This window comes from Thunnus maccoyii, chromosome 12 (assembly GCF_910596095.1).
Source record: "Thunnus maccoyii chromosome 12, fThuMac1.1, whole genome shotgun sequence".
NCBI lineage: Eukaryota > Metazoa > Chordata > Actinopteri > Scombriformes > Scombridae > Thunnus > Thunnus maccoyii.
Genome location: NC_056544.1, coordinates 13,123,707 through 13,141,045, shown reverse-complemented (window position 1 = coordinate 13,141,045; position 17,339 = coordinate 13,123,707). Strand labels below are relative to the sequence as shown.

At 40.4% G+C, this 17,339-nt stretch overlaps 2 protein-coding genes across 5 annotated transcripts; both read right to left on the bottom strand.

Moving 5' to 3' along the window:
- Positions 1–529: 529 nt before the first annotated feature.
- Positions 530–5,714, bottom strand: cirbpa (cold inducible RNA binding protein a). 4 transcript variants are annotated; one of them, XR_006099268.1, is made up of 8 exons: positions 5,608–5,714; positions 4,799–4,911; positions 4,546–4,652; positions 4,147–4,279; positions 3,917–4,052; positions 3,755–3,813; positions 951–1,035; positions 530–863 (listed from the first exon to the last, which is right to left on the bottom strand). XR_006099268.1 is itself a non-coding variant. In XM_042428691.1 (7 exons), the coding sequence occupies exons 2-7, from the start codon at positions 4,896–4,898 to the stop codon at positions 3,128–3,130; spliced, it is 549 nt and encodes a 182-aa protein (XP_042284625.1). In that variant the 5' UTR covers positions 4,899–4,911; positions 5,608–5,714; the 3' UTR covers positions 2,186–3,127. The 4 variants fall into 4 exon arrangements, 3 of the variants coding, with proteins under 3 accessions (XP_042284625.1, XP_042284626.1, XP_042284627.1); XM_042428691.1 differs by lacking the exons at positions 530–863; positions 951–1,035 and adding an exon at positions 2,186–3,141; XM_042428692.1 differs by lacking the exons at positions 530–863; positions 951–1,035 and adding an exon at positions 2,186–2,476.
- A 2,413-nt stretch (positions 5,715–8,127) lies between these two features.
- Positions 8,128–13,546, bottom strand: LOC121908651 (midnolin-A-like). Its single transcript, XM_042428848.1, has 7 exons — positions 13,064–13,546; positions 12,825–12,912; positions 12,652–12,714; positions 11,849–12,361; positions 11,581–11,686; positions 9,871–10,119; positions 8,128–8,913 (listed from the first exon to the last, which is right to left on the bottom strand). The coding sequence occupies exons 1-7, from the start codon at positions 13,312–13,314 to the stop codon at positions 8,741–8,743; spliced, it is 1,443 nt and encodes a 480-aa protein (XP_042284782.1). The 5' UTR covers positions 13,315–13,546; the 3' UTR covers positions 8,128–8,740.
- Between the last annotated feature and the right edge of the window lie 3,793 nt (positions 13,547–17,339).

Sequence of the window (17,339 nt, the reverse complement as noted above, 5' to 3'; positions counted from 1 at the left end):
TACTTTTCATTATATGTCACTTTATAGTCAAATATTGTTCTTTTTATTCAACACATTTAATTGACAGCTACCAGTAATGTTACAAATACAGATTTTCACCTGAAGCAGACGATGAGCTGATGTGTTTTGTTAGGAATTAAACCAACAGTAGATAAAATGAACTCCACCTCGACCAGCTTCAACATTAATTATGTGAATACATGAAGGCATCAGGGATCATTGCAGGAACCGATTATATAGTTATTTCACATAAAGATGTTTATTTTTGATGAGACAATATTTGCAATATTTGTTTGCTTGGGTTGGTTCTTCCAACATGTTTTATGGTTTTGATTAAATTTTAAATCCAAGTTAATCTGACACCAACACACTCAGGTTTTAAACAAATTAAACCAGATGCTCCTTTTCAGGTTTACCTCACACCTTGTATTTATTTTTCTGTCAACATCTAAGTGTTAAAAAAAAGAACAAAAATGTCAACTCAGTAAAAATTGTCCAGTAGTGTGTGAAAAGAAGACAATGAGGTGTATATAGTTGTAGTTCCAAATTTTATTTTTGAAATTGCAATACAAAAACATCAAACAGCAGAACAGTTAGTGTTCATGATTGAATTAAGTTATTTGTGCTGGAATTAAACAGGAAGATGAATACAGTGCTACATTAGTTGTCTGAAAGGACGTCTTTGCTGCATTCAGACAAAATAGGAAATTCTATCCTGGTCTTATGTCCAATTTATTCCACTTTAACTGGATATAAATAAATTTTGAGAAACTGTTCTCAGGCAAGCCAACATTCATGTTTCACAAAGGCTTCCTCCATGTGGCCACCGCCTACAGCTGCCCCGCTGCTGCCGCATGCTGAACCTGAAACCGGACAGTAAGACTGTTATAATCAGGCTGACAGTGGCCAAACATGAGGACTATGTTGTTTCAACGATGAACAGAATTTACCTGATAGCTGCATCAGTCACTGCCATCTAAGGCTGGACACTTGAGCTGTGAGGAGATCAGTGAAGCCTCTGACCATCAGATCAACCTAGAGAAAAAGATTTAAGAGATGGATTAAGTCTTGTCATTTAATGTTTAATAACAAGACAAAACAGTAAGATGCATGCAACACTATTATTCATGAGTCTGAAACTCACCACTTATATGTAAGGGTACAAAAAAGAGACAACTGAATACAGTCTAGACACCTTACACATCAATTAGGACTGCTGTGGGACATTACTGGAGCGAATTAAAGGACTAATGCAGTGAACAGAAGTGGACTGAGCACAATATTACCCATGACTCAGAGGGCAATGCTTTTTTTGGTGTGTGGTGGACTCGGGAAGGTGGAGCACTACAATCCAGAGGAGCTTCATAGAAACATTTTATTCCTCAAATGAACTTTTAAGAATCAATCGGGGGGAGAGGCCATGGCATGTTTGTGGGCGACATCAGAAGCAGAGGACTATAAACAGCGACTAACTTGAAGGTATTCATGGAAACAATGAGAACTGAGTTTGAAGGATGTGAGCAAAGCAAAAGGAGATTTTTACCTCACGTGCATTGGCCTACTTTCTCCACATATGACCTAGGCAAGAGAGCAGCTTTCCTCTCTGATGAGCACTTGTTGGTAGGCGCAACACTTCATTCTCCAAGGACTTGTAGGTTTTTGAAGTAGCTGACCTCTTGAACGTAATGAAGCATTAACATGACCAGACACCAGCTGATGTTTTTTTTCCCCCAGCATCTCCATGTGCCACTTTTAGGGGCTTCTCTCAAGTCAAAACTCAACTAGAGGTTTGACCCCAATACACTACAGTTGCCTGTCGAAATACATTTGCCTAATCAATGTTTGAGAGTACAGGACAGTACAAGTACAGGATTCATTGAGCCAAATGACACCTTTAGTATCCAAACTTTAGAGACCAGGCAGCTTTTCAAATCAAGCGGACTTTTAATGAACCCAATTACTTCTTATCCCTCTTTAGTCATATCTTGTGAACGTATGAACTTAACTAGACTTCCGATCTAAAATTGCCCTCAAAAGAAATCCACGTGTAATTTTTTTTCTCTTTTCTTTTTTTTCTTCTTTTTTTTTTTTTTTTTTAAAGCAGATGACTTTCTTCCAACGCAACATTACAGTGAAATCAGCTTAACTCCCCATGCGATAGTTTTAAAAGGCAAAAGAATCAAGATTATTTTCCACAGTCTGTTTAATAGGCTCCATGAAGCCAAACTGACAAAGAAAAAAAAAAAAAATGTTGATCATACAAACATAAAGTACAAAACTGTTCCCGGTTGAAATATTACTTTAGGGAAACGTAGTTACATTTTTCGATTCACTTAAACAAGATTAGTCCATTTTACAGCACATTTAAAAATGCAGATGTTGAGCAGAGCACAGAAGATACCTTGGACAGACTGTAGCATGCTGCAATTTGCAACTTCATGAACAGCCGGCCACTTCGGATGTGTAGTTCACCAGTCTGAAAGGAATTCACTCTTTTGGGAAATTGAACACACAGGAGCCCCAGCTAAACTAAGTGTTTACTAGTAAAAAGGAATTTAGCATAAAATCCCCCAAAAAGTCTATTTAAGAGTACATGGATCTGTTCCCTCACTCAGTTTAAAACCTGGCAGGAGGTAGGTCAGTCACAAAGACCGTGAGGGGAAATAAGAAAGGAAAAAAAAACAAGCCCCATCAGATATTTCAATATAAAAAAAACATTACTAAGGAATCAAATCAGGAAACACTTCAACGTGCTGGACAAAAACTCTATAGCGATGGTAAGTGGCTGATCAATGAGAAGCCATGTGGAGAGCTGTTTGATCCCCTAAATTGGACCTTACAGTATTGATCAGATTACACAGATGCCTTTTAGTGAACAGACGAATTATTTAGGAATAAAGATGCCCAATCAAGCAAGGTAAGAGTCCCGAACTGTAAATTTGTTTTAACATGGTTCGTTAAGGAATGACCAAAACTCATGGCTACATTTTTTTTTTTTTTTAAGATGCTTGAGCTACTACAACAGAACTACAAAACTAAGGTCAGCAATAACACGTGGACATTTTTCTTGAGGAGCGCATCTTTGAAATACAGCCAGCCAAGTGATGATCTTGAATCAGGGAGATGCTTACTCGTGTGTAGCTGAGGATAAGAAGTGGGCACACAGGTAAAGACACTGAAAGTTCCAACACTGGAGTTTCACAACATCCCACTCAACCCACCAGACAGTCCAAAAACCCTCCCTCAGTTTTTTTTTTGGCAAAAAAGGGGCTCCATCGGCCGAGATACGAGCAATATCTATTCAACAGGATGAGTAACTTTAGAGGTTCAAATTGTTTGCCAGCCTCTATCAGAGTGGGGCGGTGCGGCTAGCAAAATTTGGTACAGTGAGAGACAACTGAGGGGCATTCATGATTCAAGTTTCTTCATATGTTGGGGCTGTGACATTGTCTTCATTAAAAATCAATGTCTGGCACTGCCTAGTGTGATATGGTGTTAACAAGACTCAGCATACAACAGCCAACACCCTGTATAGTCATTATACTGGCTTTTAAGTAAATAACACAATACTAAATGCAGGTTAAAGCGCTATTATTCTAAAAAGCCGACGGAAACAAGTCCAAGACATTATTGCTCCATCCTGATAGTCTTTGTGGTATTTTAAGAGTTAGTGTGTTGTAAAGCAAAAAAATGGTAGCGACAGCCCCAACATAAGTCTACATACACAGTACAAATGCATATTATTCATGCTTACCATAGCTGTCATATCCATCGCGGTAGGATCCAGAGCGGTCACCATATCCACCCTGACCCCTGAAAAATAGGCAAAAATTTTAGATTAACATGTTTCACAACTTAAACTCTTTCACAAGCAAATCTGAGAAAAAGGCTCAACTAAGATTTCACAAGTTCTTACCTATTTTCTCTGTATCCGCTTGAAGAGTATCCTCCACTCCTGTATCCACCACCTCCGAAGTTCCTATCTCCACCTCCGAAGCTCCTATCACCATAACTCCTCTCACCATATCCCCTGTCCCCGTTGTATCCACCGCCTCCAATATAGAAAATATAAATTTTGAGATAAAGGGAGGAATTAACAGCAAACAATAAAAATAACCCACAACAAATTGTACTGCTAGTGATCACCTCTGGAGTAACCTCGCCCACCTCTCCCCCGGGACCCGCTGAATCTACCACCACGGGGACCCGAGCCAAAACCTCCTCTGGAGCGTCCTCCCTTTCCTGCTTCATCCACGCGAATAGCCCGTCCATCAAGAGTCTGTAAAAACAGAGACAATCATTTTTTTTAAAAAAGGAAAAAAATGTAAATTTAACTCTCAACCCAACCAGTCAAGGCAGATGGCCGTCCAGCTAGAGCCTGAGGTTTCTTCTAGTTTTACATTTACCAGATTATGTGCAGAAAATAGTTGAGATTAGGAATTAAAACTATTAAAAATTGTACTATTACAATATTTACAGAATCAGAACATAATCGAAATTAAATTAAAGGTGAAATGTTGACTATAAATGCAGTAGTTTATTTACCTTGCCGTTCATGGCCTCCAAGGCATCTTTCGCATCTTCTGCATTATCGTATTTCACAAAGCCGAAACCGCGAGACCTTCCTGTCTCTTTGTCTCTGATCACATCCACTAGTGGGGGAGGGAGGACAAAGACATTCATTTAAAAAAAAAAAAAGAAAGAAAAAGAGGCAACGTTCAAAACGCTTCATGAGCGCACACTGGTGATCTGGAAATCGACAAAACAAATGAAATTGAGGCCTTGGTGGGGGGTCTACCTTTTTCGATGGTTCCATATTTGCCGAAGGCCGCAGCCAGAGACTCCTCGTTGGTCTCGAAGCTCAGTCCTCCGATGAATAATTTACCTTCGTCCGACATCTTCAATGTGCAACTAGAAGACACGAGAAGAGAATAAAAAAAGACCCCATAAACATCTCATACCAATATGTACGTGTATGTGGTCAACCATCCCATTAAATGACTATTAGCTGATAGCGCCATGGCTGCTGCAGCACGCACCAAGAAAATTAGGTCAATGGTCCATTACATCAGAGGGCCTCCACTACCTACGTGTTTATGTCTCAGATACGTTTAGTAACATTAAAGACGCATAAAATCGTATGTAAGTGAAAGCTTTGGTTGAGTAATTAACTAAATTGCCGCCGTTTGGAGAAGCAGGTCGAGCTAGGCCTCAACCACATAAACGTGCTGCCGTTAAGCTTAGCGCTTTCCTTTCAGCGCCATTTTAGCTCCGCTCCTCACTTTTGTTCCGCTGAGCGGCTTTAAGATGCGGCGACAAGCTTCGTGTTCTGGCTTTCACGATTCCTCTCAAATAACGACTTTTTAAATGTCTAAAACAGCAATAAAATACTAACAATCTCAATATTAACCGTGTGGTTTACATCGTGTCAATGCTACCAATTAAATTTCATATGTTAATGTTTAACAATGTATATTTTAACGAAGAATTAGGTTAAATATCTAACACACATATATTTATATATACACACAGAAATCACGAACATATCAATCATTCCTTTCAAATGCACATGTATGTTTAAAATACAACAAATACATCGTGTTTTACCTGCTCTCTGTAATATCAAATGGCTGCTGTGCGGCTTCGGGTCGAATAGAGAGAGGAGAGAAGGAGCACTCCCCTTTTAGCGCCGCGCGCTTTCTTCTTCTTCTGCGTGAGGGAAAGCGGATGACGTAAAAAACACGTCAGGCCCACAGCGCCATCTACTGTACCGGCTGTAATTTCTATTCCTAGGATGGCGACGGAACCGTCCGCCCTACACTGCCTTTGACGGACCAGTGCTTCTTTCTTCCGTTGGTTTAGGTTGCTGAAGCACGAGGAGTGAGATGGTTGGGTTACGGTAAGAATATCAGGGTGATAGCCAATCAGAGGCAGAATAGCGACGGGTCGTAATGCGGGTTTTATGTCGCCATCCTAGGAAACGTAAACTCTCTTACCGGGCTGTGTAAACACCGAACCTCCCAGTTAAAATCATGCCCTCTAGGTCAGTATTATGGCGCCACACTGAAAGGAAAACAATTCTGAGATTTCGAGAATAAAGTCATAACATTTCGAGAAATTTAAGGCCTACAAGTTTCTGTTTTGTCTTTGTAAGCAAATAGAAAACTGAGGTATGATCATTATTGTGTATGAAACCTTTGGAACTTTTATCTTTGTTTCTGTTTTGTTTTGTTTTTGTATAGCCTAAGGCTAGTAGTGAAAAGGTTGCCTATTATATTATGTAAAAAAGGGTAGGTATAATAAGCTAAAGCTTCAGCCTACACCTTTTCAGTCAATATTTTTTGTTGTTTTTTCCTTTCAATTTAATACCTTATTGTTATTTCTTTATTTCTATGTGCATTTATTTTGGAAAATTGTTAATAAGAACCGAGAAAATACTATTACTACTACTACTAAAAAAGCCCCAATATTATATAAAATTATAATAAATAATAGAATAGAATAAAGTTGTAATATTTCAAGAAAAAAGTCATAATTTTATGAGAATACTAGAAAAATGTAATAGTTTAGTTAAGGGGGAAATATCAGAGGAGTATTCTGCTGCCTGCTTTAAAATGAGGAATGTGGAGAATCCTGTGAAGTTATACTTTAGTATAGGTTTCACAAATAATGAAATGCTTTAATTTTTTGACACAGCAACAGATTATTATGAGTATTTGGAGTTTGAAATGATTGTGCAAACAATTGTGTTTTCCAAACAAAGAACCACATGGACCTGGAAGAAATTGAAACTCTTCAGAAGAAGCTCTCCATGGACAGTGAAAAGAACAAAACCATGCAGGACAAGGACAAAGAAATCTCTATCCTTCAGACAAATCTGCATTTTCAGAGGGAAACACCAAAAATGGACCAAAGACACGTAGACTGAACAGTTTGAGAAAAAGGACCACAGCAGGTTGAAGGAAATTATTGGAGAAGACTGGAAAGACGCCTTTTAATGCAAGGAAATGCAGGAGATGCTGCAGAATAAGCTGAGCCATCTTGAGGAGCAACTGAAAGACAGAGAGAGGGACCTCATGAGTGTAGAAAGACTTCTGGAGGCCCACAAAAAACAAGAGCTGTGAAATGGAGCAAAGACAGAGATCATCAAATGTGAAGCTCTGGAGAGAAGCTTCAAAAGAGCAGCTTTCTCTGAAGGACTTCAAAATGGAGTTCTCCTTCAAGGAGAGGAACTTCAACAAAGAACTGTAGGCCGATAAGGAATGAATTAGAAAGGAGCTCTATGAGAAGGAGAGCTGGAGTAAGAGGACTCCACAGCTGGAAAAAGAAAAGAAAGAGCTGGAGGAGACATGGCTCCAGAGAGAGAGAGCAGGGCTGGATGCAACAGTAGAGGAGGTCGAATGCCTGATTGTTCAAAGCGTACATCTCCACGGAAGTTGCCTAATTGTGTCGCCTAAGTATAAGGGCTGGTTTGTTTCAGAATTGACCTTTAGTAGTGAAATGAAAATAAACTGTCTTTCTCTTTTCAGGAGCTCATATTGGAAAACAAGAAAGAAGAAGTGCTTTTGTGTGTCACTAAGAGGACAAGATGGCTGTTGCTGCTTTAGTTGGTCGGCAGTCGATTGTCCTCACTGATATCAACCCCACCCCCCACCACACACACACACACACACACAACATCCTTTCACCCCCATAACACCTCAGCAACCCTTCTTATCCTACCCACCCCCTACACCAGGGCCTACGCAGCTGAAATGAGAATCAGCTCTCGCTACTCAGACTTTTCCTCCAGTTTGACTTCAGTCCTGACAGAATATTTCCAGCAAGGATCTCCTGAACACTCTGCTTTGACTAATACCTCACCAGTTGCTGGGCTATATTTCTAGAGTCTTGTCCGTCCAGTAAAACCGTTTTCAGTGAGTTCGAACCAACCATTTAACTCTACTGCAGAGACCCCTAACAGAGCCTTCTTTGTTTATCTGGGACTTAGCCATTCAGAGTTGTAAATCCTTGGATGACTGTGCACATTATGAAATTCAGAAATCCTGGCAGGAAAATTTAGGGTTTTCTAATGAAAACTTTTTTTTTGATTTGCTGGATCACTGCACCAAACTGATTCAAAAATATGTTCAGGTTTTTTTCCATTTCCCCCCTTTATTCATTTTTTCATATTTTTGCATTCTTTTGCATTTACATTTTAATATTGCATAAGTAAAACATTTCAGAGGAACATCCTCTGCACAGAACAAAACTTAACAGTTTGACTACATTCAAGACAGTTAAGGCATTGGAATACATAAACTTACAGTTTACACTTAACAGGTCTTTGTACAAAACACCAAGATGTATAACATGAGAATGTACACTGGAACCTGTTGTGATGTGTGCTACATACTGTTGTTGGGACCACTGTAAGTCCTTACAAAGACTCAGATGAATAACATGCTCAGTACAGTGACAGCCAGAGGAACCAGACTCCTTGGATCTTTTGGGTTTACATGTTTCAGAAATGCACTCATAGTTTAAAAATAATATTGAAGCATTTCCTCAGAGGTGTCCTTTCTCTCAGACACTTTTTTAACTTTAAGTGCACTCCACTGCTCTTTTACGTAACTCCACAAGGTCAGAGGTCAGCTCTAGTTTCCATGATGATTCCTCTGTGACCTGCAGTTTCTGTCATCTTGCCCTCCCTCCTCTGAAAGCTGCTTCTGTTATTACAGAGTGTTTGCTGTCCAGGAGACTAGGGGCGATGGTGACAGTGCTGGTATGGGTGAGACGTTTGTGAGAGGTGTGAGTTCCTGCGAGTGCGCCGGCGAAGACGCCTCTGATGCATCAAAAACTGCAGCTGCTCCAGTTTACAGTGCAATGTTTGATTCTCCTCTGTAGATGAGAGGGCAGGGTGACTCTCCTCAGCTGTTGGAGAGAGAAGAAACATTGTGAACTATATAATTATATTTTACACAAGCTTTCAGACAGTAGTCCTTCAGGGTAAATGTTTAACTAATGGGAATATAATGACATCAAAAGGAGCACACCTGTTTTATCATGCAAGCACACAAGGGAATTTCAGTTCACAACTAAGCCCAAAGTAGGGCTGCAGCTACTGATTATTGTCATTATTGATTAATCTGTCAGTTATTTTTTGATTATTTAATTCATTATTTCGTTCATAAAATGTCAGAAAAATGGCTGAGAGAGCTTGAACTGCACCTTAAGAAAAGACAAGCGATGTATGATGCCATGTATGTGATTTCTTAAAGTGCAGTGCACAGACAGGAGAAAATGTCTATCACAGTTTTCTGAAGCCCGAACTGATGTCTTCAAATGTCTTGTTTTGTCCAACCAATAGTCCTAAACCCTAAAAACTTCAATTTACTGTGACTTACGACAAAGAAAAACAGCAAGTTTGAACAATTTGAGATCTGTGGGCTGACTTATTGACAACTAAAAACACAGGAAGCTGCAGAATTACAACATATTGACATGCATTGAAAAACATTGACATTTAGACTGTAGCCCGAGTCATAGACTCAAAACACAAACACACACAACTGTGAGGTTCATGAAACTGGGCATAGTAACAGTCTTCACACTCTACCAGTGACCCAGTAGCTAAATATGGCCTTGGAGCACACCATTAAATGTTTGGTCAGTGTCATTCAAGCCAGTTGGACTTGTATTATGAGCCAGTGCATTCATGTCCATTTTGAATGTGGCTCACAATCTTTGGGATTATATTCCCATTTATTTTCTTGTCCTTTAAATATAAATAAATTCAATCTACTTTAACGTGTGGAATTGTGCCTCAAGTGTGCAAGTGTATAAGATCATATTCTCACTGTATACACAATAACATGTAGTCAAGCTTACCTGGAGCTTTACTCAGGTGGTCTGGCCTCTGGGTCACCACCGGTTTGGTTGTTGTTTTGCTGGGCTCCTCTGCTGTGAGCAGCGGGCTGACTGGAGTGTTTGAAGCAGAACAGTGGAGGTGGGGTTGGGTGGGTGAAGCCCCCTGGTGGTGGTAGGCAGCTCTCAGCAGGTCATTGAGGATCTGGAGAATGATGGCGATGCCACGTCGAGGATGTCTGATGCCGCTCTGACTGCAAGGGGCCAATGTGCCTGATGGGATGAGAGGAGATAGTGTGGTTAATGGTGGATGAAAATAGAAATAGTTCAGACTGCAACAATTAATCAATTGATAGATTGAGTGTAAAATTAATCAGCAAAAATCCCCCAAATTCACTGGTTCAAGCTTCTCAAATGAGATGATGTGGGGCTTATTTTTTTAATATCATGTAAACTAAATATCTTTGGGTTTTGGGCTGATAGTTGATGATCAGTAATGAAATAACTGTTAGTTGCAGCCCTATATATATATATATGGTCTCAACTTAAGTCTATTTTCTCTATTTTTATTTGACTCTATTTAGTGTATTTTAGATTGTTTTAGACTGATAGTACTTTATTTATATAGCACCTTTACAATAAAATGAAGAAACAAAAGAATAAATAAAAACAGGAAAATTAAAACAAGTGCAAATAATGTGCGAGCACAGTAAGCAATCAAATTAATAAATGAAAGAAGCAGCAGCTAGCAAGAGCAGGTATGCTAAGAACAATGTGTAAAAGATGACAGTTAAAAGCAATGTTAAATAAATACGTTTTCAATTGTCATTTAAAAATGTTCACAGAGTTTGCATCTCTTGTATCCTTGGGCAGGAAATTCCATAGTTTTGGTGCAAAGTTAAAAAAGGCTCAGCAGCCAATGTTCTTATTTGTGTGATTTAAAAAACAGGCAGCAGAGGATCGAAGAGGCCGTGGAGGATCATAAAACGACAAAGAATTAATGTGGGCAGTTCCAAAACCATTAAGTGCCTTGTAAACAAGTAAAAGAACTATAAAATCAATCCTAAAAGACACTGGGAGCCAGTGCAGGTTCGCTAAAACTGGGGTGATATGCTCTCTATTTATTGTTCTAGTTTTGGAATGCATTGTTTTGGAAGACCGGTGTAAAGAGCATTACATTAGTCTAATCTTCTTAAAATAAACACATCTCGTTGGGATAGGAACAGCTGTACTTTTGAAATATTTCTTAAATGAAAGAAAGTTGCTTTGGTCACCTTCTTTATGTGAGATTTAAAATTTAAGTCTGAGTCTAGAATAAAACCCAGACTCAGGACTTGATTTAACCTGTGGGGCCAAACTGCCAAGTTTGGTGAGAACTAGCTCTCTTTTTGTTTGTGGACCATCCAATAAAATGTCTGTTTTGTCACCATTTAAGAAAGTTGGTCTGCCTCCACTTGTTTACTGCAGCTGGACCAGTTGTTAAATGGCAAAGGGTTTGGTCAACACTTGGGTCCAACGAAATATACAGCTGCCTGTCATCTGCATAGCTTTGGAAATTAAGCTTATGTTCTCTGATAATATCACCTAAAGGAAGCATGTACAAGTACTCTATCTATCTCTCTATCTTAATTAAACTGAAGATAGATAGATAGTTGTATTGTATATTCTCACTGTAATGTGATGGGTTAAAGTCAGGTTTAGGCCTTTGCTGCTCACACACCGAGGAAGACTTACCAGAGAAAGTCCCGGAGAAGACTCCTGGAGAGTGGCTCACAAAACTCTCTATAACTGCTCCTGGCTGCTTGCACAGATCAGCAGTGGAGGAGGAATTAACATTACTCTGTAAAACAAGATGAAGAAGATTATTGCTTAAATATCTCTTTTGACCATTCAGGATGAAATGGACAAAGTGAGAAAACTGGATTTGAATTCTACATTGTTTTGAGCCCAGGAAAATGTGTTATGTTTTAAATGGACTTCTGCATGACTGTGTAAGGCTAACCTCTTTGAAGGTTGAGGCTGGTACTGGGCTTGGGGGTCCAGGACTGGGGCCAGGTGTACAGACTGGTGTGGTTGCTTGTCGCGGACAGCTGGGATGAGGACTACAAGAGGACAAGGAAGAGGTCGACAGAATAGTGGCAGATGTCTGCGTGGAGCAGGGGGGACAGGAGTGATGTGAAGATGAGTGGCGATGGCAGTTCACAGCAGGGACAGTGGTGGGTCTTTGGGTGCTAAGTTGGACTGGGAATGTAGAGTCAGGAGTGTCTAGGGCTGGAGAGGAGATTTGTGAAGTAGGTGAGGTAGTAGTGGAGTCTGTTGTGTTAGTGGAGGAACAGGCCGAGGCTTCTGCTGGCAGGCGGGTTTGCAGCTTGCTGCTACTCCGAGCTCTCGAGTCCCGGTCCTGCTGCAGCTCCACCACATCCTGCGCAGACAGCTGGAGCTGCACATACATCATGTGGGCACCAATTCCCAGGTTAATGGTGAGAGGAGAGCGCCCTGACAGGAAGTCACTGATCTGCAGGATTATCAGGAAAAAAACACTTCAGATTTAAATAAACTTTCGGCCACTGAACTCAACTTTAACCTCCTTTACCAGGAAAGTGAAACATGTGAAGTGTGCATTTGTGAAGATATGCAACCATGCTTGATTGTGTATTGATAAAAACATGAAAACAAGAATGTGTGGGTTGTTGAACAGTTCACTGTCACAAACAGTATTAAAATACAGATGGTGTGTTGCATCCTCCTCCACAAAATATATGAAAGAACACCAGCATGTAGATTCAATTCTTCTTAAACTCTCACCTGAACTTCTGTTAAACTTTCCAAAACATCCATCATAGTCCTCTCAGCTCTGGCAGTCGAGCACTGTGGCGATAAAGATAGAACAAAACATTTCTCTCAGTGAAGTGACATGCGATTAAATGTGTGTGGAAATGGGGTTTTCTGTGTAGGATGTACATCAATGGTTTACTTACTACTAAACCAGCTTCAATGACAGGGACCAGGGTCAGTTTGCTGCCATTTGCTACACCCAGGTCCAGCAGTTTCCCTGCAGTCAGCTGCCTATTTTATAACCCATGTGGGATAAAAAGATCAAGTCTTAGTCACTCAGTGCAATTTTCAAAATTGCATTGCACCTCTTATATAGTCAACATGACACAACATGCAGTGTAAAAAAAAACAACCCTCAGACATATAATGTTAGCAGGCTCACCTGTCTTTATGCAGGAGGACGATTTTGTCCGTTTGCAATCTAAGCTTTTGGGAGATTCGTGTCCTCAGTCCCTCCACAGTCTCTCCTCGGGGGACAGTGAGCTCCACCGGGCTGCCGGTGGTCGAGGTGATGGATAAACGCATGGTGGGCTGACCGGTGGAGACCCCAGCCCCGCAGCCTGCAGTCCGACCCGGCGTGAAGCCACAGAAGCCCCGTTGTTGCTGCTGCTGCTGCTGCTGCTGTTGCTCCATTCAGCTGAGCGAGGATGAAAAAGCACCAGTTTAAAACCAGCTAATTGAGGCGTAACGTGACGGTATTTGTTTTTTATTGTCTGTAGTCTCGCTCTTCATTCCTCAGTGGAGAGCGTGAAGCATCTTTAGACGTTTAAAAATGAGAATAAACGCTCAGTTTAATCACAACAGCTCCTCTGTGGTTCGTTTCTCTCGCTGTGACGGATACGCGGCTCTACTCCACCATCCTGTCAGAGGAAACACCGCCCACCTGGACCGCTCAGCCAATCAACGAGAGGACAGACACCAGTCAGCCTGTATTGTCCAATCAGAACCGCAGATTCTCAAACGGCTCCACCCTGTTTGGTGCCTCCTCACCATTCATAAAGTAAATGATGCAATCCTCAAAGCACTACAACATTTTGTAGCCTACAGGATGTCATCATGTCAAAATGTCTAGACTAGATTATTATAATTATTCACATAATTTAAAGCTTCCCAGAGATAAATCACAATATTTCTGAGCTGTCCTATAGTGACTCATACAGAGCCTCCATTAATAAGAAATCTATTTGTGTTTGAATTTGATACAGTTCAATTCAAATGTTAACATTATAGCACTATCTCATACAAAGTGCTTTACATGATAATAAAATAAAACAGCAAAAAAAATGCTTAAATACACAAACATACATACATTGACATTGAGCCAGGAATATTTGTATGGCCTACAAATGCAGTATCACCTATAATTAGCCTGAAACTACAATCCTGGATGATAAGCAGCTTGAAAAATTAAAAATCTACTTAATTTTCTATGTCATATTTCATTATTTAAAGTCAAAGGATTGAGGGTGTCAATGTGATACAGGTTGTAAAGCCCTCTGCTGCTAATTTGTGATTCTGAGCTACATAAATAAAATTCACTTGACTTTTCATTACATACCTGGACATATTTGTGTGGTCAGAAAATGGATAATTAAAAAAAGAACCATGCTCTTCTGTTTTGGGATATTTAATCGTTAAAAAAATGCCTTTCAGTTTATAATTACCTGCAGGATAAGATCAAATAAAGATATATTCATTTTCTCAACCTTTTTTTTCATTTACAAGGTGACATGGGTGCCACATCATCTCCCAGCATGCACTGGGCTGCAGGGAAGCACCCTGCCTTTGATCTATGGATGTTGTATGATTTCACTGTTCAGTCAGTGGGTGGAGATGCACAAAGAAAACTCTTTGTATCCTGCAGCCTTTCTCATCTTCTGCTGTTTAGTATTCGTGTCGCACCTCTACTTCACAGCAGGATGTGGGGCTGCACCTGTCACATGATGCGCGGAGGAGAGAACCGGCTTGGAGTAAAATGACGTAGGAAGGCAGGGAGGGCAGAGCAATGCAGCTAATATGTGTCTCCTCACGACGGCTAAAAATAGCTGCACCCACAACACCCCCGCTTTATCCAGCCTGCGTCACTCCACTCCCATATCACCCACCTCCCTTCCTCACCTCACCCCCACACAGTTCTTCTCTCCACTCTCTACTAAATGCACACACACGGTGTTTTTTCTTTGTCTCATCACCCTGCTTACCTTTATGGAAAACCAACCTGTGCAGTATGTGAGAAAACCAGCATCGATCCTCTTCTTCTTTTCTTTTCTGTTCTGTTTTCATTCCCTTTACACGTCTGTCTCTGTATATTTGGTTTGTTTTATAAATATAAGATACATCCTTGGAAATGTGGATTACTGTCACATATTCATACACAGCAAATCAAATGTACAACCCTGACTTCACCTTAATCTTTGTTGAATTCAAAAGGAATCTCACACTGATCTCTTCTTGGTCTTTTCTCTTTGTAAGTGACTTGATGAACTTGATGTCTTGGTGAGATCCTGCCCCCTCTAGCCCTCTCTCCTCCCCGACATTTCTATGGCGGCGTGTCACTCCAACACTGAACTGAGACGAGTGAGGGGGGGAGAGGTTGCTGCTTTACATTCTTAGGGGCCAATTCCACAGGATGTCCTGCTCTCCAGAGCATGCACAGACGCATCTCTGACGTCAACGGACCAGGAACACACACACACAGACACACACACATACACACACACACACACACACACACACGGCTTTCCTCCTCCTCCACATTCCTCCCACTCCTACACTGCCTCTCCTGGCATAATTTCCCAGATGTTTCAATCCTCTGGTATGTTACACCTCAGTACCTGGAATTTCAGAGATAAAAAACAATTGGACATTAGAAATCTGTCCTGAATATTTCAACAAGAATCTCGTTGATAGACTGAGAAAACCAGCAAATGGCCGACACTATCTCAGCTCCCTCCTGAAAAACTCAAACACAGACGAAGGGGAGCATTTATGTCTCTTCAGTGATCTTAAATGCATTCATTTAAGGGGTCGGGTGAAAATTTTGGCTTTGTTCATGCTCTGCTCGAGTTTATATTGAAAAACAACACAAATAATGATTGACTGACTCTTCTGTAAAAGCACTTTCAACTTGAGTTTAAAGTGATCCCATTCATCTGTGGGTAAGTTACCGAAATGCTCAAACTTAATAGTTTCTTAAGAACATAGCAGTGGTGGGATCTTATCAGCTTACTATCTAAAATTTCAATTGCACAATGATAATCATTTTAAAAGGCTTGGTTGTTACTGAGGCGCTTCACAAAAACTCACACGTGAAAAGATCATGAATATATAAAACAGTTTGCAGCATCAAACAGTCTCAACAGTCACAAAACAAGATTTGAAACTGATTATGCTAAAAATGTCTGAAAAAATGATACTTTTTGTATTCAGTGGAGAAAACTACATTTTTTTAACTTTAGTAGTCTATTATACCTTTAATAAATGTATTTATACGGTTATATGTACAGAGTTGCATGTAAAACTACAGCTGTACACAGAGATTTGACCCATTGTGGTGACATTTGTTTCCTCTGAAGTGGAAAAACACTGAAAATACAGAGTGTGGACATGAAAATCATGATGTGCCCCAAAATCCTTGAAAACCATATACTGTGTTTATGTTTCAGATGTTGAAAGAGGCCTCTCAGGCTTTTTGCTCATAGCGTAAACTAAGTAAAGGGGAGAAGGGAATTTGGAGATCTTAAAATGTCCCAAAATATCCTGGAATGTAAGAAACATTGGCTGAGAAGACATGAAAGGTCATAAATGTTTGCACGGATATGGTCACATTCCTTAATCAAATGCATCTTTTCCATACTCCCCCACCCCACCCCACCCCCCCTCCCAAAAAAATGTGACTCCTCTGTCCTCCAACAGACTTTATTATGTCAGAAAACTTCAGTGAGGAGGTCATTTTGCTGTCTCCCCAGTCGAATCAAAGTAATCCCTGCTCATGTGTGTTGTTATTTCTGTCACCCAACCAGCTGCTCCAGCTCTGAGCCAGTTTGATAAAGTTTTTTGGGGGGAAAGTTTTTGGGCAGATGCAAAAAAAACCAAAAACGAGTTCTTTAGATGTCTAACTGGCTGCTTTGCTGCTTCAGAGCCACCGTCCTCCCGCTTTCTGTTATCATACAGGCACAGATTAGACCTCCCGCCACTTTGCTGCTGAGGCATTTTTCTATTTGTGCAACTCCCTCCATTTCTACATCACACAAGAACGCACACTGCAGAGGGTGTGATTGCAAGGAGCGTTTTTGGATTTGAGTGCGACTGCAAATAGAGTTTGCCTGATGGAAAAAATTACTTGATGAACAAAAATAAAATACACACAGGGGACAGAAGAAATAACAGACAAAACATAAACAAATACCTCATGGAAAAGGACTTATGCTCTGAATTTACCCTGATACAATCACAAATACTCCCATAATAGAGCTTCAAAGAGCTTCAAATCATCTGTGCACAAACCAACAAACTGCATCTAAAGTCCCAAGTTGGGACTTAATCAACTGGACAGACATGTTAAGTATACAGCAGGTTGACAAATGCTGCTAACAGGCAGCCACATAAACCAATATGAGCCATTTCTGCAGCAGTTTTTAGTGATTTACTTCAAAGGT